Source organism: Apaloderma vittatum, unplaced genomic scaffold, assembly GCF_000703405.1.
Source record: "Apaloderma vittatum isolate BGI_N311 unplaced genomic scaffold, ASM70340v1 scaffold36436, whole genome shotgun sequence".
NCBI lineage: Eukaryota > Metazoa > Chordata > Aves > Trogoniformes > Trogonidae > Apaloderma > Apaloderma vittatum.
In genome coordinates this window covers 1-23,726 of record NW_009722971.1, presented here as the reverse complement: position 1 = coordinate 23,726, position 23,726 = coordinate 1, and the positions used below count along the sequence as shown (strand labels likewise).

The 23,726-nt window shown below is 47.4% G+C and overlaps 1 protein-coding gene across 1 annotated transcript in view; it reads right to left on the bottom strand.

The window, feature by feature from the left end:
* The window catches only part of LRRK1 (leucine-rich repeat kinase 1), a gene marked incomplete at its 5' end in the record, with an annotated part of 23,768 nt that extends 393 nt beyond the window's left edge, over window positions 1–23,375 (bottom strand). The window contains 14 exons of the mRNA XM_009871944.1: window positions 1,205–1,306; window positions 1,844–2,679; window positions 7,606–7,722; window positions 9,002–9,119; window positions 10,670–10,821; window positions 11,650–11,844; window positions 11,966–12,243; window positions 12,924–13,121; window positions 13,713–13,879; window positions 15,313–15,562; window positions 17,104–17,243; window positions 18,488–18,651; window positions 19,972–20,143; window positions 23,099–23,375. Of these exons, the coding sequence (XP_009870246.1) occupies window positions 1,205–1,306; window positions 1,844–2,679; window positions 7,606–7,722; window positions 9,002–9,119; window positions 10,670–10,821; window positions 11,650–11,844; window positions 11,966–12,243; window positions 12,924–13,121; window positions 13,713–13,879; window positions 15,313–15,562; window positions 17,104–17,243; window positions 18,488–18,651; window positions 19,972–20,143; window positions 23,099–23,375 (3,166 nt within the window). The remainder of the gene's footprint in view (window positions 1–1,204; window positions 1,307–1,843; window positions 2,680–7,605; window positions 7,723–9,001; window positions 9,120–10,669; window positions 10,822–11,649; window positions 11,845–11,965; window positions 12,244–12,923; window positions 13,122–13,712; window positions 13,880–15,312; window positions 15,563–17,103; window positions 17,244–18,487; window positions 18,652–19,971; window positions 20,144–23,098) is intronic.
* Window positions 23,376–23,726: the final 351 nt, after the last annotated feature.

Here is a 23,726-nt window from a genome sequence, read left to right as displayed (position 1 = left end):
AAGAGTCTGAAAGGGATCCAGGTGCCCAAATGTGCAGGTAGGTGCTTCAGCCTGCCATGACATTTTGAAGCTGTCAATCTCCTGATTTGCTAAATCCAGACTCTGCTGCCTGCTGCCAGCTGGGCGTTCTCAAAGCAGCTCAGCACACCAGAGCTAACAGCCTGCCGAGAGCTTTGGCAGCCAGAAATACGGTGTGGAAGTGGGATGGAGCTCAGGGTATGAGCCCTGAGTCCAGCCCAGCCAGCACACCTACAGCAACAGCCCAGGGACCTGCAAGGTTCGCGCAGAAGGTGTCCTGCATGACAGCATCGTGTGGCATGGGCTTCCCTGCGCGGGCTCAAAGCACGTTACCTGAGCAATGGCTGAAGCTGGGCCTGCAGATAGCCCTGAGGGAGGTGGCCAGGCAAAATCAGCCTGAAAGTGAGTAACTGAGAGACCACTCCACTCCCAAGTGATAAAGACACTCATATTGCCAGTAGAGGGAATGGCAGGAGCACTTTGATCCCTTGTTGTGTTTGCCCAGCGGTAATAAACGATCATTTATAATCCTTAGCGCTGCTTAACCTGCATTTGTTTGGACATAAATAGTACAATCCCAGACCGGTCTTTAAGTAGCAGGAACAGCCCCTGCTCTCTAGCAGCTATTTATTTACTTGGACTCTCCTTCGCTGTATGAAACATTTTAAATTAATGTATATAACTGCTCTCCCCTGTGCTCCAGGAGCCCGTCACTGCCGACAGCACAAAGCTGCTCATTTAGAGCCAGAACGTCAACCTGATCCACGTGAATGCAGCCACAGACAAGCACCGCGCTCTGCATAAATACATCTCTTGTTCCTAATGCGGGGCCCGAGTCCGCCGAGCTCCACGCATCTTCTGCCAGGTGCCCCCCAAGCACCGGTGGTCAGCACCAGGCAGGATCAGACCGATGTTTAGGGTGTTGTGCGAGATGGTCCTGCCCGCCTCATTATGGAGGTGCTCGGTCTCTGCAGCTTTTGGAGGCCTGATCGTGGTCGTGGTGCCTCCCCCTCACCACCTGACATGCTACATGCTTTGACGTGCCACCAGCAGCCACAACTCTTCCAGCTGGGAACTTCTCAGATGCCGCTGGAAGCTTCCAAGAGCCCTCAGAGCCACCCTCTACCACCCAGTCCCCTCCCATCCCTGGAAACTGGTGCAATGGGCACTGCCTAGTCAGCCTCACCCAAAGGGAGCCAGCTCCCCAGCCTTCAGCACAGCGATCACTCTGCCCCGCTGGGTGCCAGATTCCTTCTCCAGTCCGATAACGATGATATCCCCTCCTCTCCTAGAAGAAAAACGAAGGAGATGTCACATGCTCAGCAACGGGTCTGCTGACAGCTAAGGAAGATCCGTGCTCAATATCCGTCCTCTCTGCAGCAACCCTTCCTGCAGTGACACGACCTCTGGCAGGGAAGGGGGCACTGCGGTGACACTGGGGAGCACCCGGAACCCACCACAGTGAGAACTCAACATCAAGTTTCCAGCAGTTTCCCTCAGCTCTACAGGAGACGACAGGATTTATCGGGGTTGTGCCCAAGCAAGGAAGCTGCCTCCTGCCCTTTGCTTCCTCAGCAGCTGGGGAATCAGGGCTTCAAGTCTCACCACTCACATTTCTATTGAAACTGATCCTGCAAGAGCTTAGAGTGGCCATTCTACCCATCACCAGCTATCTTTAAAAAGAAGTAGAAAAATAAATGTACCATTGCACTGGGGACAGAATTTCTTGACTTTTTGGGCAAGTGAATCATACTGGGAATGCAAAAGTTCCTGAATTAGTCTGAGCTAATTCCAGGAGGGATTTATTTGGTAAGTGCCCACCCACCTGGGGATCCATATGAGGTCTTTTACTGGAAGAATCTTGACAGCTTGGAGATGCTCTGTGTTGTCACCCACAGGCACAGCATCATCATCCGGGGAAGGCTTCAGCTCATGAAATCTGTCCGACTCTTCGAAATCTGTGGAGAGCGGCGCACTGGAAGAGCTCATGGGCGAGCTGGGTAGGCTGGAGGGGCACGGGGTTATCCTGTTAGGAGGCGAGGAGGAATAGGAAGACACAGAACAATAATCTGTGAGCGAGTCCTGGTGGTTCAGTATCTGGGTGCCAACCTCCGGGCTGTACATGATGCTCATGTCCGCCAGCGGGTTGTTCTCCACCGCTTGGTTTTTGATCGGCGCCGTCGCCGGGATGGCTGCCGAGGGCTGCTGGATTGTAAACATGTCTCGGAGGGGGCTGCAGTCTCCGCAGAAGTAGCGAGCGCACAGCTGGTAGGTGGCGACGTGATACATCACCAGGAAGTTGCTTTTATCGTCCAGGCACCACACCACCTCCTCCCCGTGGCACTCGGAGTTGCAGGCGATGGACGTGATCAGCGAGGGCGCGCTGAAGGGCTCCAGCCTCCGGCTGATCTCCATGGCGACGCAGTCGATGATGAGGATGCCGGGGCCGTTGCTGTACCAGACCTCGGTGCCGCTGTTGGTGATCTCCATGGCCTTCACGGGGTACGGGTTCTGCCGGGGGTCATCGTCGGAAATGTTGAATTTGGACCTGTTTGCCGTGTGGGAGCACAGGTAGGAGCAGTTGTCCCCTGGGATGCCCTGGGACACTGAAAACACCGCTACGAGTCCATCCGACAAGCCGGCCAGCACCACATACGAGTTCTGCAAGAAAGACAGGGGATTCGCTACCCAGATTCTTCTCTGCAACACAAGAGCTTTCAACCCTGGAGGCTATGGCTGCCTCTCACAATCCTATAAGTAACTTACTCCAAACCACTCAGTGATAACAGCAGCATAAAAAGAAGTCATTACATAGAAGTTGCTGCAGAGCCATACTCCTCTCACCCAGTATTACCTCTCCTTACTGGCAAGGGAGGACAGACAGGACCTGGCAGTCTGCCCCGAAGGTTAACAAATTCAAGCTGGAGTATGTTCAGAGACAGGCATCGTGATCCTAGGAATCCAGCTGTAGAAAGCCGGCTCATTTCCATAAAGGAGTAAAGCTATTGCTATCAGGGTAGGCAGAAAAGGAATGGAAGAAATGCAGTAAAACCAGAAAGAGAGGCAATCCTCTCACAAACAAGAGCACCAACGATCGCTCTGCATCCGACCTCTGTGGCTCTGACAGCACCGCTCCTCCCAGGAACGCGCTCTGAGTCAGGAATCCCCAACAGCTCAAGAGACATCCCAGCGAAGGGCACCGACGTGGCTGCAGCTCCGCAAAGCAGCTGCTGAGCGCCGCAAACAATTCTGCAGGTAGTTAAAAAACCCTGCCCCTAAATGTATGGATGTGTCGGCTGCGGGAGCCGCGGCTGGCGTCGAGCCCGGTGCGATGGATGCCGTCACGCCCCGCAGGCGGGAGCTGGTGAGAAGGACACGGCTCGCCGGGTCTCCGACTCCTCCAGCTCATCATCACAGTGCTGCGAAACACTGTTCAACAGACTGGGAAATGGATCTCTTGGGAACAAAACTCCCCATGACCTTGGGTCTGTACCAGCAACTCTCCCATCTGTGAAGCAGATAAAACAATATCTACCTCAAAGGCCTTTCTATTTCCTCCCTGTGGAGCAATAAATTATATAAAAAAACCCCACCACCCTTTGCCCAGGGCTTTTTTGCTGCTGTTACAATCTGGCTGGACTAAGGAAATGAACAGAACCAGACAGAGTAACCCCTCGCCCCTCCACAGCCGGGACAGGGACCCAGCGTCACCCCTCGCTACTCGGAAATTAAAGGAAAGCCGGTGCCCTTCCAGGGACCTTGGCTGTGCCAGCCCTGGAACAGAGCTCCCAGGCTGCTTAGGTCTGTCGAGGCCAGAATCAGTATCTTGAGCAGCTCTCGGGTATCGAGGGTCAGACAGCATCAGGGTAAGCGTTACTTTAATCGATAGTGCCGTTTGCAAGGGTCATTAAGAGTCTTGGACAAAAAGCTACTATCTGCATACAAAGCATGAGTAAATCCATGAGCGTGCTGAGCCCCTGTGACTAATCCAAATCATGGCAGAATTTTACTGTAATGGGAAAAACTAGGGAAGCAAGTGGAAAGTTGTGAAACGGGACTTGGACTTCGACTCAGTTCAGTCTCAATTCTCTAATCGCTACTTAAAAGAAACCCAAACGGGCTGCAGCGGTCGGTGCCATGTCCCCGCCGCCATGTGGGACTGGTGCAAAGGTTCCTGGATACGGGTTTGCCAGGGAGTTGCATCAATAGGTTGGAACAAGGCACGATGCCTTACTCAAGCTGAGGTTTGGGTTACTTTCTCTTTGGAAAGGAGTTCAATTATTTAAACCAGAACAAAACAAAGCAGAACGGCCCGCAGTTCTCTGGTGAAAAGGGTCCAGCTTTTTCAGTGTAAAGGACCCTGCAGAATAGGTGTTTCTCAGTCAAAATGGAAAACCGAAACTGAAATTAACTGCAGTGTTGGTATGTCAACCTGAACTGCTCCTGGCATGACGCAGGACACTACTGAAGTCTTCAGAGATCTTCATACTTTTGTCTCATTTGCTTCGAAACCCCTGAACTATCCAAGCATAGTCTTCATAAAAAATATTTTGATTTCTTTGATTAGTGTCAGCTACTGCAGAACAGAATCCAGATTCCCTTTTGGGTTCCACAGGCCAAATCTCCCCAGCCCCAAGCAATGAGCACCATAACCCGTTGGAGCTGCGTCAGCGATCCCCACCCAGCTTTACCGGTAACACTGACTGCCAAATTCTAGCCTGTCTGGAACAGCACAATGGTGGAAGCAAATCTGGAAGATATTTTATGCTTTGGGGCACTTATTACTCACCGCCTTGGCTATCGGGACCTGTTTCTATCTACCCGGCTACTCCGTTTAAGAAATGAGGAGTAGGAACTCAAACGCTGAGAAATGCCCTGAACCTGCCATCCCCTCACCCGACTGAGACCCACTTCACCGAAAAATCTGGCAAAAGCCACCCACCCCCGGCTGCCACGGACTCCCCAGACTTTATGAGGTGCTGATGCAGTGGGGCAGGGAGGCAGAACTCTCCAAATCAGGGCATTACAACAGTGACCAAAGGCAGGCAGGGCGGGCAGCAGCCTCCAGAAACCTTAAGTAACTTTCTCAGAATTCATTTTTTCAACATTTGGGCTCCACGAAGAGCCAACAAAAACACGCAGCAACAAAACTGCATTTGAAGTCTCCGTCCTGCCAGAAGTCCCGCCGTGCCAGGGAGGAAGGCCTCCGAGCGGGGCCGTGACGGTTCGCCATGTGCAGGAGATGAGCTGGCTCCAGACGTCCTGTCCTTGCAGCTGAGGACAGCTCGAGGCTCGTAGCCGTTGGGATGGCAGGTTAGGAAAAAAAATAAAAATAAAATAGAACCCCAGACACTATGGTCACCTCCTCCTCTCTTCCCCACACGGTCTGGCACCGCTGGCAGCGAATGCCGCAGCAGGCTGCAGCCTTTAAATGCAGCTTTTGTTTTTGTGTGTTCCAGGTTTTTGCAAGAGGCTGCAGGCTTGCACCCATTTGGGTTTCTCTCTCCCTCAACATTTCTTTGTAAGAATGCTGCAAACCAGCTCAGAAAAGCATCTTGTTTCACTCTTTTTAACCTGTTCCTTCACCTACTTGTTTTTCTTCTGAAAGGAAATTTACTGAAAAATTTATTGTTTGCCAAAACCAATAATTCTGGTGACAGAAAGCACGCAACAAAAAGCTTAAATTGTACAAGACTTCTCCTCGGCGGGCAAATTTTGGATTCTGGGCCCCTCTTTGCTGCTTTTAAATTTCCATGATGCTTCCTTTGGACGAGAAATCAAGTTTTGGAAACTATTTCTTTTGGACCAGTCTTCCCAAGGCACTCGTAAAGAATTCCCCTTCCCAGCAACATCCCCGGGCGATTCTCTGACTGCAAGTTACCTCACATCTCATCAGCTAAGGGCTCTCTTCCCAGGGAAACGCGAGCAATTCTCTTCTCTGCTGGACAACAATACGACTGTGTGATAACTCTGATACAGCTCGCTGCGCCGCGCAGGGAGTTGGACAAGCGTAAGCTTTCCACTTAGCTTTGTTGGAAGAACTGGCTGTTTTGAAAAAAAAACGGTTTAGCTTCTTGCCAACCTGGTCTGCACATCCCTAAAGCTGCCGCTCTGGCTATTTCACTGCCAAACTCATTCATAGAAAGGAGAGAGGGAAAGAAAAAAAATAAGTCCAATAAACTAGGAAGGAGTGCACCGAAGGGATGTGGATTTCTGGAAGGTTGGGTAGGGTCGGGGGAGGAAGGGAGGTGTCTAGACTCAATATTGCTATTGTAGGGCCTGGCATTATTTATGACATTTTCTAGGCAAGCCACAAACTGGAAATAGAAACCAGGAGACATAAAGCCACTCGTAAGCCCTGAGGAATGGCTTTGCAAGCTGTATGACAGTGGAAAAGCTGAAAGTTAAAGACTCGTTTGACTGTCCTGGACAAAACCTCAGGCAGCACGAAAAAGAAATTCTCCCTACGCATCAGGAATGAAACTCCATGGCGGAGAAACGCTGCAGGTCTGGGAGCCAAAGAAAGCCGACAGATGCAGCCTCCTGGCGGGTGAAATTCATTACTGTGCCAGCCTGAGATCTGTGCCCTACTTCAGTCCTGCTGACACCATGTTTGGAAGCGAAGCGGTGCACCTTACACTAACCATCTGCCTCGGATCCGGTTTGCGGCGATGCGGCAGTCGGAGCAGCCGAGCCAGAAATGGACGGTAACGCAGAATGGGCACGCGGGATAAAACCGCTCCGAGAGCTGCTCCATATCGAGCTTTTAGACACACACCAGTCTGGCATTTGCAAAATGCACAGCTACCAGTAACGCTGGAACTTAATTATATGTTTTCACTTGAGGTGGCTGTAAGCAAAACGGATGTAATTTAGCCCGAAAACAGTTTTTATACATCTCCCATGACTTGTCTGCAACAGGCAGTCATGTCAGATTTCTTTTACCAGTAACTGCATGTTGGCAATTCCAGAACTAGATAGTATGTGACTTCTGTTAGTACCCATAAGAATAGTTATCCATGTTACCCAGAAGAGTATTACCCATAAGAGCTGTGTTACCGACGTGTTCTCATTCAAAACCAAAAAGAGAAATGTGTCTGAACCTAGATAACACTCAGTGATGCAGCCCGCAAATGACAGCGTGCACACACACCGCTAAAAGAGTGGATACAAGAGCTAGGATACAGCCAAGTCCTGCATTAGCAGTTAACAAATCCTTATTCTAATTATTGTTTCATGTCCCCTCTGCTTTGCCTGGTCAGCCTAAACTCTGTCTTCCAGCGATGTGGAAACACAGCTGGAAAACGTCCTTGCAGAGGAATTTGATCTATTTTGACTATTTTCCCAGCAGGCTCGGAAGTGCCAGCTTTGGTCCTCTGACTCAGGTTCTTGCCCACACCTCTCTGTCTTCTGGCAGAGGCACAAAGACCTGGAAAACTTCTCCTCGCGCTGCCAAAATGTTCCTGGGCATCGCAAAGTCCTTCTTCCACACTAGCTAGGGACAAGCCGTGCAAAATCTGGCAGGTCGGCCTGGCGGCAGACGATTTAGTCTCGCAAATGCCCCTTTTCCTTTTGGTTCCTCCTTACCTTTTTGACAACGGGCATTACTAGAAAGCAGCTCACAGTGGCAGGAGTGTCTAAACTCTTCTGTGGAGTCTTCAGAGGACACATGCCCTGCAATCCATACACAGAAATCTTCTGGTCCTGCGAAAGAGCACATAAAATTCTACAGATTTCAAGCACCGCCCACGCTTTTCACATTTTGATGGCGGAACAAGACCAAATGGGTTCCAAACCCAGTTTTTACTTGCATTTTTCCATATCCAAAGCCTGGATTGCTTTTTTTCCCTGGAGAGCATTTGCCCTGTCCATGGGCAGAAAACGAGTACTGCCTTCCCCAAAACGAGCTGGGGGCAACACATGCACTATTCAAAAGTCACCAAAATCACCACTACAGGTGTTTTATCTCCACATCTAGAAGTAGCATCTGACAACCTCGACTGCGCAAAAATCCCAAACGTGCCATGAAGCTGAAACACTTTGTACGTTACTTTGCATTAATCTGTCAATTTGAGGAAAGCTACTACTGCATTGTACGTGGCATTACACCTGCTCTACGCCTCATAAATCTACTAAGCTAAGGCAGAGCACTCAGTCTGGGGAACAGCAACACGTTTCATTCTGATCAAGAAGATGGAAATACCATGCTTTAAGATTTTTTTTAATTTTAGTTTTTCTATACTTGTTACGAAGAAAATAGGAACACTTGAAATTTATTTGGGAACAGAAAAAGGCAAAATATCTTATTTTCCTATCAACACTCTCCCTCAGTTCCAGCACCCATACTAGGGCAGGCTGAATGAACCAACACAAGTTATTTATTCAGCAAGTGTGGCCTTCTTTCCCCTTTCTAAAACGGTGAACTTCGGGAACATTTCAATTAATTTCAGCTGTTTTTTGCGTGTTTTGTGTCAGAACTGGCTGACGCTTAACACAGCCCTTTTTGATGGGCGGGCAGGGGCTCGGGGATGAATCAGTCCTGCTCTCTTATCACTCCAGCTGCCATTTTCCACGGTGAACACAAAACCTGGGTACCCATTTCCCACCGACTTGCAAATCCCTCGGGCCTCTTTCCAAACCCCACCCTCAAACGCATGGTTTCTTTCACTTGCTTCCCTTTATCGCTTACAGATAAGGACATTTCCCAGATGAAACCTTGGGTACAGATATGCTACAACCCAGAGAGTCTTGCCTCCGCAAGCCGAGGTTCCCACGATCGCTTTGAGCACCAGAAGGGATGATTTTGATCTAGGGAATGGCCACGTGACAGGTAGAAACAATACACCCGGAGAGAGCAGATGCAAAGTCACGCTGCTCACCCGAGACGCCCATTGTCTCAAGCACTCTTGGCTTTATTAATTTAATAGGTTTTTTTCTGACGAGCCCCTCCTGAGCGGGGCACTCGAGCGCAGGCAACGCTCACCTCCGTGGCGGCCCAGAGGGCATTCTGAAATTTTAGCTGGCAGCACAGCTTCATTCCCGGGCAGCTCATCCTCTCCACTTCTATGACTCCTTTCTCTGGATTCACCACCGTGTAGTTTCTGAAAGGAGCAAATAACAACTTGCTACAGCCAGTGTTCAGTCACATGACTGTCCAGATGTGGACGATGCTGCAGGACTCTCCACCCTTCCAAATGGTCTTTGGAAAGGAAGAGAAATACAGATGGGCCACGGCTCTTTCTCAGGGGGCAGATATGCAATTGCCTTTGCGAAGATTTAACCCCAGCTATCTGACTTTGCACAGAAATGGCTTTGGAGAACTTATGTGGTCTGTCACTATAATTCAGCTGCAAGACAAACAACTCCAGCTGAAGAGCAGTAATTAATAGCTGGGAGGTCTTAAGTCCATCTTGTCCATTGGGTTCTCAAGAGAATATGTGCTTGTTCCCCAAGTTTATTGCCGCTCAGTATTAGCTAGCTTTGTTACTTATTCTAGTACATAAACAGAAGAGCATGATTCTTCCAAATAAGAGGAAATATCTGTAACATGATATTCATAAATATGACTAATTAACATTTTTAGTAACTAAAAAGATTTTGTTTGTTTGGGGAAATTTCTTGGGTCTGAGTGTTTGAACTATAACTGGATATTCACAACCACATCTGCGAGCCCCAGATGTTTTACCAACTGTGGCACAAGCAATTACACATCCTGAAATCTGTCACATATAAGTGATTTGTTATTCAGCAGTCTCCAGCAAGTGGATTGTCCAGTCAGGAAGGGGATTCACTGAGATATATTGCTGTGAATATTTGGACAACATCCATGTATTCAAAATACATCTGTGAGTCCCATGTGTTTCATGAGTTTTAGCAGGAACAGTTGTACTATCTCCACTGAACGACTGACCAGGCACCACAAATAGCAAAGCAAATCGCTCAGGAACAAATCACGCACCTTCCCCATTAGGTTAATGGTTACAGATAAAGAACACATTAATATAAAATTCAGACTGGTTTGCAAATGTTTTCAAATAAGACTGGGGGCTATAAAAATCAGCAACGTCCATAAAAATAAACCTAACTAGCCCCGGGTCACATGTGGCTGAGCAAAATACCATCATCTCAGTCACAATTTAATAACATTTAAAGCACATGCCTCTTCAGTATAGCACACACTTTACCAGCAGTGTACACTTGGATGCACCCACAGCTTCAGGCATGTGGTGAACTCCTGACGATTTCGGCAAGATTTAAGCATGTGCTTAATTGCTTTGTAGAACAGAGATGGAACCGCAGTCTCAATTAGGAAAGGTTTAGTGTTAAATGGCCTCATTAGGAAAGGCAGAATATGTCTGTTCTCATGTGCAAATGCTTCATCCTGTGTGCGTGAATCATTACACTGCCCTAATCTTCTCCTCATATTAACTGAAGCAGAGTTAAGCTCATTAAATATCCTTTATAAAGCAACCACTGTTCCCAATTAAAAGAGTTTGGGAAAGCAGTGTTCACTGTATCCCTGGCATTCACCCAAACTCACTTTCACCTTCTTTACCTCCCTCCCAGAGGCATAAATGAAGACGCTGAAAGATTTTCACGTAAAAAGAAAAAAAGAAAAAAAGAAAGAAATCACTAATATGAGCTGTCTCACCTGGTGTCTTCCTTCCCATCCCAGAACACCACAGTGTACTCCTGCCCTTGGGAGGAGAAAAAGGAAGACTGCTTCCTGCAGGGTAGCAGGTACATAAACGTTGCAAAGGTAGGATCTTTCATCTGTCCTACCACAGAAATGGCCAGTGGACGCTGCGGGGAAAGGAAAAGAGAAAGACCTATGTCACACGACACAGCTGGACGTCCAGATGAAATGCGAGAATCACAATAATCGTTATTTATCAAAGCTAGAGAGCCAAGAAGTAGGACTTCTTCAATAAACACTTCTGCTACTTTCTCAAATCCCAACAGAATTATCTTATAAATCCCACCTGACTGGTTCTTACCGTTCTCCCATACCCCAGATACTGAAGCCAAATCTCTTCTGTACTTCTGTGGTTTGGTCTGTGTTTCTCTTATGCATTTTATAGATTAATTTCTTCAAGTTTATGAATTTTTAAAGTTGACCCACTATCATGACAGTGTCTAGCTGTTTGTGAGCCAAACTGACCTTTGTCTGAAGGACGGCAGCTCTGAAACGGTGACATGCAATTAATGAAAAATGTAATGCAGCATAATCCTTTTCTTGTACTTTGAACCTTTTTCTTCCTCATACTGTCTTTCATAATCTTGGAGGGGTTTAAAGTCTTTGTAGTTACACTCACAGCATGACACTGTAGCCATTTCTAGAAATTACGGTTAACGCCTTGCCCTGGTGAAATCAATAGCTTAACTGCTATTGACGTCAAGGGGCCTTTATGTCACCACAGATGTCTAAGGCCACCAATCTGCCATAATTTAATTCATAAAACTCTCATTTAAGTCAATACAAGTTCTGGGCCATATCAGCAGGAGGGATAAACGGGCAACAAAGGCACTCCGTTGTACCAAGAGCGAGCCTTGCTCTCCGGTATGACAAGGGCTGCCGGATCCCTGGAGCTACACGATCAGAAAATACCGGTCACGAGGGTTGTTTCGTACCTTTTCTGGCTTAGTGTCCCAACACTCCATCATGAGCGCCTGCATCCTATAGAGCTGCACCTCTTCTGGCTGCCCCAGAACAGGACGGATCCCTTTAGACAGCTTCTTGGCGATCTGGAGCTGGTGCTGCCCCAGCACAGGCCGCTGCCCAGACAGCAGCTCGTACAGGACCATCCCATAGGAGAACATGTCGACCTAGAGCAAGAAACCGAGAGGGGGGAAAAAACCCCAATAGGGCAAACCTGCCTTGGTGGGTGGAGAGGAGAGCACGGAAGGCCCTGGCGGAAAGGCTGGTGCCACACACCACTCCAGTTACCTTCTCATCATAGACTATGCGAGGCCGGATCTCAGGAGCTTGGTAGCCCGGCGTGCCTTCCACGCCAAGCGCGCCCTCGTGGAATGACTGCCGGGAGATTCCGTAGTCGGAGAGTTTGATGTTGACGTGCTCTTTGACGTCCAGGGACCACACCAGAATGTTGTCCGATTTCAGGTCGCAGAAGATGATGTTCTTCTTATGCAGGTAGGCAAGGCCAGTTACGATCTGATACGCTATTTTGTGTGTCAGCATGTGTCCCAGCGGCACGAAGGAAGAGCCTGGCACAAAGGGACAGCCTGTCTCCAGTCTTTGTACTTGCAGTAACTGCTTTTTATTCTTGTTTTTAAACCCCTTTTCTCTTTCTTTTTTAAACTCCAGAGCAATAACTAACATGCTTTTAAAATATCACTCAATGCCACGATTTGAAATGACACTGTTGGTGTTACTGTACACGTCTGACAGTTTGATTAGATTCTTTTTTTAAACCCTTTCACTTCTAGATCCCTAAATCTTCTGGTGAAAATTAGTGTTTGACTGAAAGCTGACACAAAGCCAAGGTGCCAAGAGGGTCAGATGGCCTCAACCTCTCTCGGAACTAGTGTCGTTCATTTGACAGCGACAGGAATACAGATAATTATGAGATAATTTAGAGTGCCAGACACCCATCTGCAGGGGAATGAGCACAGCATTACCCTTGCAGCACTGAAGTGAGAAGCACTTCTTATTAATTTGCAGAGAAATTGAAAATCCAGGTCTTCAACTTTCAAAAATCCTGAGCACCGATTTTTACTAGGTTCCCAAAGGCACAGTTTAAGAGCAATTCCATCCCTCCCACTTCCCTTAGTCTGAAAAAAACCCCTCCTCCGCTAAACCAAGCAGTAATTTAAATGTTGTTGACCATTTGTCACTACCATGACTCAGAGGACGAGCTCTCCCAGGAGGGAGACCCTGTTCTTACCTTTGGAGTTTTCAGACAACACAGTGGTGAGGCTGCCCAGCGGGGCCAGCTCTAGGGCGAAGCAGAGAGGATGGATGCTGATGCCGATGAGGGAGACGATGCAGGGGTGCTGCAGCGAGTGGAGCATGCTGGCCTCCTGGCGGAACTCGGAGAAGTTCTTCATGGCGTCCATGGCCCTCAGGTGTTTCAGCATGGTATCTGGCAAGACACGCAAAAGCTCTTCTCACTCCCCAGCTGAGAAACCAGGCCAGAAACTCTTTGAAAGGTGTTAATCACCGAGCAAACGCTGCAGGAGGAAGGCAGCTCATAGGGTTACGCCAACAAGGCTTTGAGCTGCATCCTCCCATTGGCGCTAGAGCCACGAACAGACGTGGGCTATAAGCACGATAAACACGGCTGCCTCGGGAAGCAAGTGCTCCCTTGGCCCTTTAACAGCAACCTCGACCGTGTCTGCATTCGCTGTTCTCATGTGTCACCTGGAGGGTTTTGGAAAACTCATGCTGTGCTTTTTAGAGCAGGGACTCTCTGGGTGTAGACGTCACGTTGCAGATCCTTTGGTGGAAGGGGTCTTCTCTACACTTTCCCAGCTGCCCTGCCAGAAGAGGGACCCTTCACAGTAACCGGCCTTCTGCCGTGGGACACCACAGGCTGCTCTGGTCTTTCCAGAGGTTATTTGTCCTGTACTTCAACAGCTGCTGCCAGCACTTTGGAGAGCGAAGGCTCTTTGGTCTAAGTTTGGAATCGCAGACTGCAAGAGCCGATTCCCGACACTGATTGCATGTACTGTACCTGCAGCTGAAGTGGGAGAACCCTTGCATTTTTTAATCTGAAATCTCTTCACAGCAACTGGTTTTCCTTGGTATCGTGCCCGATATATAACGGTCCCACTTCCACCCTGGCCAAGAACGTTGTTTTCATTTTCACTGCATTCCAGTTTGCTATTTTCCAGGAACAGTCTGCCAAAAAGAGATTGAGGCTTTTTAATTAAAAGTTTCAAAGACGTTGTAAATTCATGTTTCTAATGTGATTTCCATTTCCACAAATCCCTAATAGGTTTTTGTCTTATCTCCTGAGAGGACTGGATCACCTAAACAACCTTGGTCATCTCTATGTACTCTGTGCTGGCTCACGTTGTACAACATTTCTCGCAGAAAAAAGTAACTTGGGCAAATAAGCAAAAAAGGCTCATTACTAACTTATCCTACAAGAATCAGAGAGATCTGGAAAGCACATAAGCTCTTTTTTCCAAGCGGATGGCACAGGTACAGTTATTTGTGTCATTTATCTGTATTAACTATTTTTTTGCTTCATTTACCTCCTGTTCCTCTTTTCCCCGCTGAGGCAGGACAGGATGCGTACGAACAGCCCCACGCTCTGAAACCTGATTATTCAAATCAGCTTACGGTTCCCAGGCGGCAATTCATCATTTCCCCGCTCTCCCAGAGACTACTTTTACAGCTGTTCACACTCCAAACATCTCCACTCGCCTTGCACCCGTCAAATAAATCTCCAGGAGATAGCACTGCGAGGAGGGCTGTCGTGACGAGCTGACGGGGTGTCTGCTGAGTAAAATGACCCCAAGAAAGGAACGGGGGCCAGCGGGTGCACAGAAAGCTCTGATGGCAGCGAAGAGGACACAGTTTGGTGCAGAGGTCTCGTGGCTCTGCATGGGGCACAAAGGTCTGAGAGAGTGTGAACCGAAAGAGATGTTGTGTTGCTCTCCTGTCTTGCTCGCTGTCAGGAGGTCTCTTGCTCTTCGGGAGGTCTCTTGCTCTAAGTAATAAGGGGTATAAGACTGAACCCATCTGGGAATGCAGTTAAGCAGCTTAAAGGTTTGGCAGTGCTGCTATGGGTAGGGAAGAGCTGTTTCAGCTGCTGAGGACTGCCACACTGCTGCTACACACCCAACGGCCCTCGGCCAAGCAGGAGCCTCGACGCAATGTGAATTGTCTGGTGGTAAAATTCACCCACCTACAGGCTCCTCAAAACTAAAGGCCATTTCAGTGCCAATTTGGGACGGAGTAGCACCTCCTTTTGGGTTTGTCATATTGAAGTCTCCTTTCCGGGATCCCAAAAAGATTCCAACTATAGAAAGCTCTGGCCAGAGTACTGGGCCATGCAGGACAGCTGTGGCTTTAAAAGGGGACTTTCGTGCTACACCACAGTGATCTCAAAGGACCTCCTGAAGCGATGACTTGGGTCAGCACTCAGCGATCGTCTAAGCAAGTGTGCTGAAACCAGGAACACAGTTTAGGATGAATTGCCAGAGCAGGGATTGGGAGTGGGTGACTTTGCTTCCTGCAGTCTGTATGTTCCTCTAGCAAAAAAAAATCCAACCAAACTACATAGGTACACTGAAACTTAACCGAAGGCTATCACATGACATTACCTGGCAGGAAAATCAGTCATGAAAAGCTCTGGGACCAGCTCTTGGAGAGAAACGGGGATGCTGGGGTGGTTAGGACATGTGATGTAGTCCAGTTCAATGGCAGTCAGGACACAGTCCTCCATGTTAAAGTACTGCGCGTCCTCCACCTTCTCGCCGCGCTCGTTCTCCTCTGACTTGGAAGCTGCGCAGATGTGGCAGGGCACATACTGCTCCATCAGCAACGTGCCATCGCTCTCCGTGGCTGTGAGCGCTACAAAGCAAGCAAGCAAAGAGAAAACAACATAACCCACACAGAGGGAGAAAGAACAATAGCTCCTAGTGCATTCAAACGTCTTCGGTCACTATCTGGATCCACTGGCTGAAAACGGTCACGTTCATGAAAGCAGCAGTTTACTGCGGAGTATTGACAGGAATGAGACAATAGCTTTTTGCAGAGTAGTGAGGAGATGGGACCACTGGTGTAACTTCACAGCTACTCTGCTTTGGTCACATGTAACACAGAGGCTTAGGAAGAAAACCTATTTGGGACCAGGAGAAACCAGAAGCGTATGAATAATGTGTTGGAGAAAACCTCCTACTTGCTGGGTGCGTCTGTGTGAGCTGCATCCAGGGATCACCGCGTCGCTCCATGCGGGAGAAGGATTGTAGCCGGGAGGTTGCCCAGGAGCTGAGCAGACTGAGAGCTGCCAGATGGCTTCAGGCGGAGAGCAGGCATGGGAACGGGAACAAGAGTGGGAATGGCTTGGGAGGCAGAGCACGGCACAGCCCGCTGCGTGCTTCGGCTGCAGGCTGGCAGTAAGCACTCGCCTACAGCCCCCAATATAGCAACGTGGTCACTGCAGGCTCCCTCCTGGTTTTCAGCCTCTCCAGAGCCTGGATTCTACCAAAACTAAACGTCTGGGAGGTTCACACCACTTGCACTGACTACAGAGGGATTTTGTGGCGACAGGCTCTGTTAAAGGCCTACGATCAGGCAGGGTGAATACAGGCTGTAGCCTTTGAAGTCCTGACTCTCCTCAAGCTTCAGTGATTAATGTTATCATTATTTTACTCCAAAGGCAAATAAAATCTTCTTTTATCTTCATAACACGCAGAACATGAATATGCGAGAGTGCACAACTGTTTCCTCCAGAGAGCTTCCAATTAAGAGATTTTGGCACCGCTTTCTAGACCAGTGTGGGATGACAAAGGACACTTCAGATTTTGTTTTGGTTTTAAACAAAGTGTACTGAGGCCGCAAACAGCCCGCTGGGTAACAGCAGGATCTGTGCCGATCAGAGGAAAAACAACTGCTGGAGTCAAGGAAGTTACCTTGGCACAGAGTCGCTGGTATCATATTCACTCATGCCTCTCACATCACAGTTTTATGAATTAAATTATAGAAATGGCGGAGAAACGGTTGATCACAACTGATGCTAAAACAAGTTCCACCATCCAGAGACAGTGCCAAGTAGTTTGGGCCAAATCATGTCCCTGCTACGAGCACTGGAAGAGTCTCTTGAACTCCTGCAGAAGCAGGTCACGTTTGAACTGTAACATTTCACCTGTGCTCGCTGTGACTGACAGACTGAAAGACACAATGTCTAGACCAAGGTGTGCCAGCAAATTATCTCCATCTGTCTGCACGTTATCAGCTTTTTCCAAATTTTTTCAAACTTCATTGGGTTGAGACTGTCAGAGCCTGAGGGCTCTTCAATTAACACACAATATTGTGCACCTGGAGAGCTCTGTCAAAGAACCTTCTGTTAAAAAGACATAATATCGCACAGAAAATTACAGTAGTTCTCTTACCAGGAAACCACTGGTCTATCAAAGAGTTGACATGATCTGTGATGAACGCCATCGCTGAGAAGTCTCTGACTTCTGACTGGCAAATGATTTTAATTCCACCACTTTTTTTCTTTTTCCAGTTCACATCAGAAGACTCGACACTGTGCAAGAAAGCCAAAAGACAGCTGCATGAAGCTTTTGTGAAGTAACAGTGTCAACAAGCTTTCTTTCTCACAGGAAACCCGAGCGACATAATAACACGTAGTTCATAAGTAATCAAAATAAAAAGCAATCTAGCTTTGAGGTTGATTTTCAATTCAGTCTTTTCTACAAACAACTTCCAGAAGAGAATACTTGCGCAGAAGTGCCAGCTGCTCACAATGGGTAAATGCTACAGAAAGTCAGACCCAGAGAAAACTCTGGCCTAGGTGAATTGAGTATGGTGAAGAGTTTTGACAGAAATGCCCCGTTGAGAATGACAGAGCAGTTTTAAAAATCGGTAAGAAAACTCCAGTGGAGTAATCACAATAATAATACAACTTCCAAAAACTCTTTGAAAAACTTAATGGACATTAACTTTTGTGCAATTCCTACCAAAAAGAATTAAAAAAGATTTAATATAAAGAGCCGAGTTCTGTAACTCCCTGAGGTACCTGGGGAGATAACAGTATTATCACCTTTGTGGCCCAGAATTGAGGATCCCAGCCCACGATTTGCAATGCCTGGGTCCAAGACCCTACTCAGCTGCAGACTGAACTCAGTCTGAACTCAGGAGAGTTATTGTGCCCTTCTGATCTCCAATCACGCAACAGCACCGATGGTTCCTCCCAGGAACTGGAAGAGCAAAAGCACCCTCAGATGCTACAAAGGTGAAAGTCTTAAGTGGCTGCCTGCTGTCTCCAGTTGTGAACGAACATGGACAGTGGGTTTTCCCCAGGCTTGCAGCCAGCAGACACCACCTTGGCCCCTTTAAACCAGGTGTCCACTGCCCCACTGCCTGATAGCACTGAAGCACCTCCACTGGTCCGGATTATGGCCACACAGTGGTGAAATTCCAGGATTCATGAAAACTCATTGACGCAAGGAAACCTTTGCAGGCGAATATGCGCGATTTTACGCTGGCAAAGGATTCGGCTCTGAATATTGCTTTCTCTTTTCAGTCCCCACTAGATCTGCGGCTGCAGTAACACGCCAGGTTGGTATATTCAGAACTGCCAAACAATCAGTTATTCATCATTTTTGTCACCGGTTGTTACCAGATGAGTTACGCCTATTGGAAGAGGCATCTTCTACTGATGAGTGAGCATAAAGCATGAGTCAGGCCCATTCATCTCCATTCAGATGATGTGTTTCATACACTCTATTAGTCCCCTGTCACGCATGCTGCATTATGAACACAAATTACCTAAGATAGCCTCCATCAAAGGTAACGAACAGACCTTCCTGCCAGTAAACAGTGTGAGTCCTTTTGACTCGGAACGTGCTGCAGCGGTTCCTTTGGGTGCCTGTGAAGCTGTAGATGGTCACCTTTTTGTTTCTCGTTTTGGTGTTCTTCTTGTTTTCAAAAAGCTGAAACAAGCAGAAAAGCAGAAAAATCATTAAATTACTGAATTTTCTGATTTTAATTGAGCAATAAGGTGACTTCTTTTTTCAATCTTCACAGGTGTTATCATTAAAAATCGACCTATGCTCATAAAATTTTTTTGCGATGGAATGAAAATACTTGCAGTAAAAGTGGGTTTTGCAGCAACGGAAATATTTTCCATGTGGCTTAAAAAGGAACAACTCCGTATCCGTGAACAAAGTTAATTCTGTAACTGTGACATTTGCTACATGAATTCTGCATTTGCAAAAGCCTTGTAAATCTGAAGAAGAGCTCAATGCTCTAGTGAATGATTAAGTCTGCCTTCAGTGCAGAGAGTTAACTTCTCCACCTGCTTCAGTGAGAGGAAGATGGCTTTTCTCCAAGACGCTTCAAACCAGCTCTTAGAGCAAAATGAAATTTTGTTTTAAAACCAAAAGACTTAATCTGCAGGACTCCGCTGCACTCGCTGCTCCAACACTTATTTGTCTGCAGACGGGTCTGATGCCCGGGATCCTTTCCATTCACGTCAGTGAGGACTGGACGAGGTCTCCAGCAAAGGTGCTCCAGGGTTACGTAGTGCCCAGGAGGATGTAGCAAGGGGTTGCCAAGACAGCCCGTAAAAACCAGGTAAAGTTATTACATGGTTTGAGAAGCCCGGAACACAGGGGACCTTCCAAAAACAGGTATCATGTTTTCCAGGTTCTGTACATTGGTGCCAGAACACAGTTTAAATGGTTAGCTGTTTAGAAGACACCACAGTAGCACTAAAAATATTTTGCAGGCATTTATTAAGGATTCCAGCAGGGCTGTTTTTGTCAGATATAAGCTGCTGCAAAAATAAGTCTCATTATCCCATTAAGGTGACAGTCCTGTAATTTTCTTCTCATTTAAACCCACGTAGATTCAGATAGCTGACTTTGGTAGAGCTATTTCCGATCTGCACTGGCCAAGGACGTGAGCGAAGCCTGGCCCAGCAGAATGGTCATGGACAAGTGCCGCAGGCAGAACTCCAATTACTTGTAATTGGAAGATGCCGGAGGTACTGAGACCTTTCAGGGGATCATGCTATAAAGAGGCGGTGGAGAACACAGGCTTTCCTCCTCAGTGCCGATTTGTTATTCTAAAAGACACCTACTGTGAAAACAGAATCAGATTTTGATCACAGAGTCTCATCTTTCCCTGTTTACTCAAGTAATGTTACTGTGATGGAAGCAAGCTGGATGTGAAGAGACACCCACTTGCACTAACACTGCACAAAAACTTTAGATGTCTTCTTTTGCTCACAGAGGGATACAGTAACCTACCTGGAGGTCCATCTCTGCCAGGCTAATTAACATTCGGGCTATGAATCTCTGCCAAAAGCCAACTGGGACAAAACTCATCTTGAAGACCCTTTGGACTGTGTTTGTGGTCTGGTGGCAGAGCCCGTGGATATCTAATGCTGGCTTGGTAGGAAGCAGATGAGGGAGGAGGTAGCTGAAACACATCAAATTCAACAGCTCAAATTTTAGCTACAGCTTGTAACAGTGGGTACATTGTTACTGGATAATAGGGCGATTCAGTCTCCAAAGAGATTTTTAATGGCACAGCCTACTGCATATAAAAAAGCTTTTAGACTAAAGGCGCTGCAGCAATACATGGAGAAATTCATTTACACTGTGGAAGCAACCAGAGGCAAAACAGACATTACATAATTCAGCTAGGGCTATTGGGCAGGGCTAAAATTGATGTAATGAGCAGGACATTTGTGTAATCACAAATTAAATGCATTAAAATCTAAGAGTCATTAGAACAGCTGCGATGTTGAGACTCACTTTTTGGCTATCTACGACTCTGCTCTGGTTGTACGCACAGAATTACAGCTGTGCTCCTGCGTGGAGCAGGAGATAAATGTAAAAGGTAAGCCCAGAAGGCGGGGAGAGGAGGTGTCATGGGCGGTGGAAATGAGACAGATAAGGTGACTGGACTTCTCTGTCTCTTCTTCCAGTCCCAGAATGAGAGCATCTTATGGATCACCAGGACAGGGCTTCATGCTGCACCACATTCCACAGCTGATGGGCTCTCTAGCACATCCCCGACCATCTCCTAGGGCACGAGCTCACCTTGCCAGACTGCTGCCAGCACAGACACCGCTTGTCCTGCTCAGCCTCCTCCTGCAATCGCATTATTAGGTTCTTTGCCCAAGCGTGGAGGAGACTCAGTGCCAACCGAGCCTGACAGGTCAGAAGTAACAGAGCTACGTTGCTGTAGAGGACTGCAAAGTTTTCAAATTATTTTCAGATCTCCCAGTAAGCATAGAATATTCAGTTGTCCTGATCTTTAGTATTTGGGAAGCTAAAACCTTTTTGGAAGACCAGAACCGTTTTGAAAACCACGAGTTTATGGCTTTCAATACCTGCCAATAAATCTTGACAGTGATGCTCTTCTGCACTAAACACATTCCAAGATGCCTACACGATCAAAAATCTTGTTTGCTTGTAAGTGGAAACACTGCTGTTTTATCAGTGTTGAGCCTGAGAAAATGTGTCGGCATCTGGGGCTCATCGCTGACGGGTGTAATGACAGCAATGAGGCAAACGGCCAAGAGACTTGACCAAAATAACAGTGGCACAACTAGAACTAATGTTGGATCTGAATCCAATGCTCTCAGCCTATCAAATTTTCTCTCTAGCAGCTGTAGTATTCCGTAAAACCTGAAATATCAGCTCAGAAAAACCAGCCATCGCTAGACAACAGCTTTCTCCGTATGTCACAGTCCGTAACATCCGATGACATATTACATGACCGAATTATCTATTCCATGAAACATCTTTGGAATGTAAAACTGATAAAAATTTCTCTTCACTTACAAATTACAGTAAGAATGGTCATATCTTCAACCTTGTTTTAACAAGCAGAACAAAACTAAATAACATGCACCTCTGGCAGAAAAATGGAGTGCATCAAACTAAATGCTCTTGCTCTACAAACGTAATTGGTGCATCATAAGACAGCCAATAAATTTTCCTCAGCACATCCAAGAAAGAGTCTAAGAGTATGAAAAGGCCAGTGAGGTCCTTTTGGACCACAACTATATAGTGGATTATACTACAGATGGTGATTCGGTGCTCTTGAACGACAGCCAATGCAAATTTTGAAAATATGTGAAACATGCCCCCATCCACCCTTTCAGAACAGAAACTGGCAGCTGTTTCCTCTACTGACTGCACAGAAACCCTATCTGGCAATCTAGACAATAATTGCAGAAGCAGAGTAACAAATAACTGCTCTGTGTCTGGCTAGTTTATTAAATTAATCCAACCTGCTATAGATACAGCCCATCAGTGGGAAGAACATTCTGCTAATGTGGCTTGGATCGCTCTAAAAAACATTGGGCAGGCCACGAAAAAGCAGTTTCCTTGTTCCTGAGGCAGAGACAATGTGATTGCCTGGGAGAAAAATGGCAGATAGCGACAAGGAGTCCAAAAGGCATTTTGGACTAAGCAGAAACATTGCGGCTTTATCTGTGTTAAGCCTGAGAAAATTTGTTGGCATCCGGGACTGGATAAGTGACAGGCATAATGACAGCACAGAGAATGCTGCACTTGTGCTGGCATTGAGAGCTCCCGAGAGGCTCAGGGCGATGCAGCCGCGCTGTCCTGGAAGGGCAAGGAAGCTAAATGCAAATGCCACATCCAAAGTGCAATACAACTAGGGCTTCACCGTTAAGGCAACAACAGGCTGTCGCCAAGCAGATGGGAGAGAGAAAAATAGCAGGGAACTCTGCCCGGAGGAAAAGAGATCGGGGGGCAGAGGGGAGGAGGACTCATTAACATTTAAAGAGAATGAGGTCTCCCAGACCATTTCTAGGAAAACTATTGATCAGCACCTATTGAGGCTAAAAATAAGAAAACCGCATTGTTACTGAAGCTGTACTTCCCTGATTTCACTAGAAGTAAATTAGTGACACCATTATTGATTACCCCAAATTTTCCGCCATGCTCTGCAGTGAGCATCTTTCTCTGGAAGCACATGACTCCACCCCATCTACATTTCAGACCGGGCAGTCATGAGCCTCACATCCTCTCTCAGCCGCAGCTGCGCCAGCTGAGCGCTTACAGCTCCCACCTGCCCATCACCGCGGCCCCGGCCGTGTCGCCGCCCCACCGGGCCGGTGGCTGAGCCTGTCGCCAGCCTCAATGCACCGAGTGGACAAAGAACCTCTCTGGAAAGTTTTCAAACCAGCTTGTTTGGACCAAAGGATGCTCATGCCAGGAAGCACAGCCCAAATGGATGGGTGCCTTCCACGGAGCTGCTGAACGTGCTCAAATATTTTCTCACAGCGAGATCCTTGTCAAGACAACCGCTTACAGCAACAAAGCCTGTTAATATCCGCTGATTAAATGACCATTTTTCTCCAGCCTGGCTAAGCCTCTTTAAATATCCACATACCTGTTGTTGGCCACAGGCAGTGCAATTTCAAACTTGGCCAAGAACTGGAAGTACTGCTCTTCAGTTTGCTCAGTGAAGCCCGTCCCAACCAGCAGCATCCGGAGATCCTCTGCTCTGATGACTCCGTTCTTAGCTACAGACTTGGAGCTCTTGATGTTGAAAATTCTCTGTAGACACTCCGAGAGCCAGACGGGGTCAAGGAAGTAGAGGTTTCGGAGGCCATGGCTTGTGTCTGGGAAGTGCAGTAGTGTACCCGTTTCTATGAGAAAATTAATCGCTGCAAAAAACCAAAGATGTGTAGATTAGCAATAAACCAGCACTAGGAAACCACAGTGCAGAAGAATAAGCTTGTGAAGCAGCCTGAGCAGTAACATTTATGTGAGGAGCGCTGCTATCTGGCTCTCCACTTGTAAAATCCACATCTCGCTGCTTTACAGTCAGCATTTCTGTCCCCTTTGCCTCCCTTCTCCCAGGGAAGGGCTCTCCCTGGCTTCTGCAGAGCAAGGCCTCCGTAAAGATCACAGGACTGGGGCCCTGCAGAGAAGACAGCCTTGAAACTAGGGCAACCCTCATTCTTCACAGAGCAGAAATAAAATCAGAAGAAGCTTGTTAAAAAAACATTTTAAAA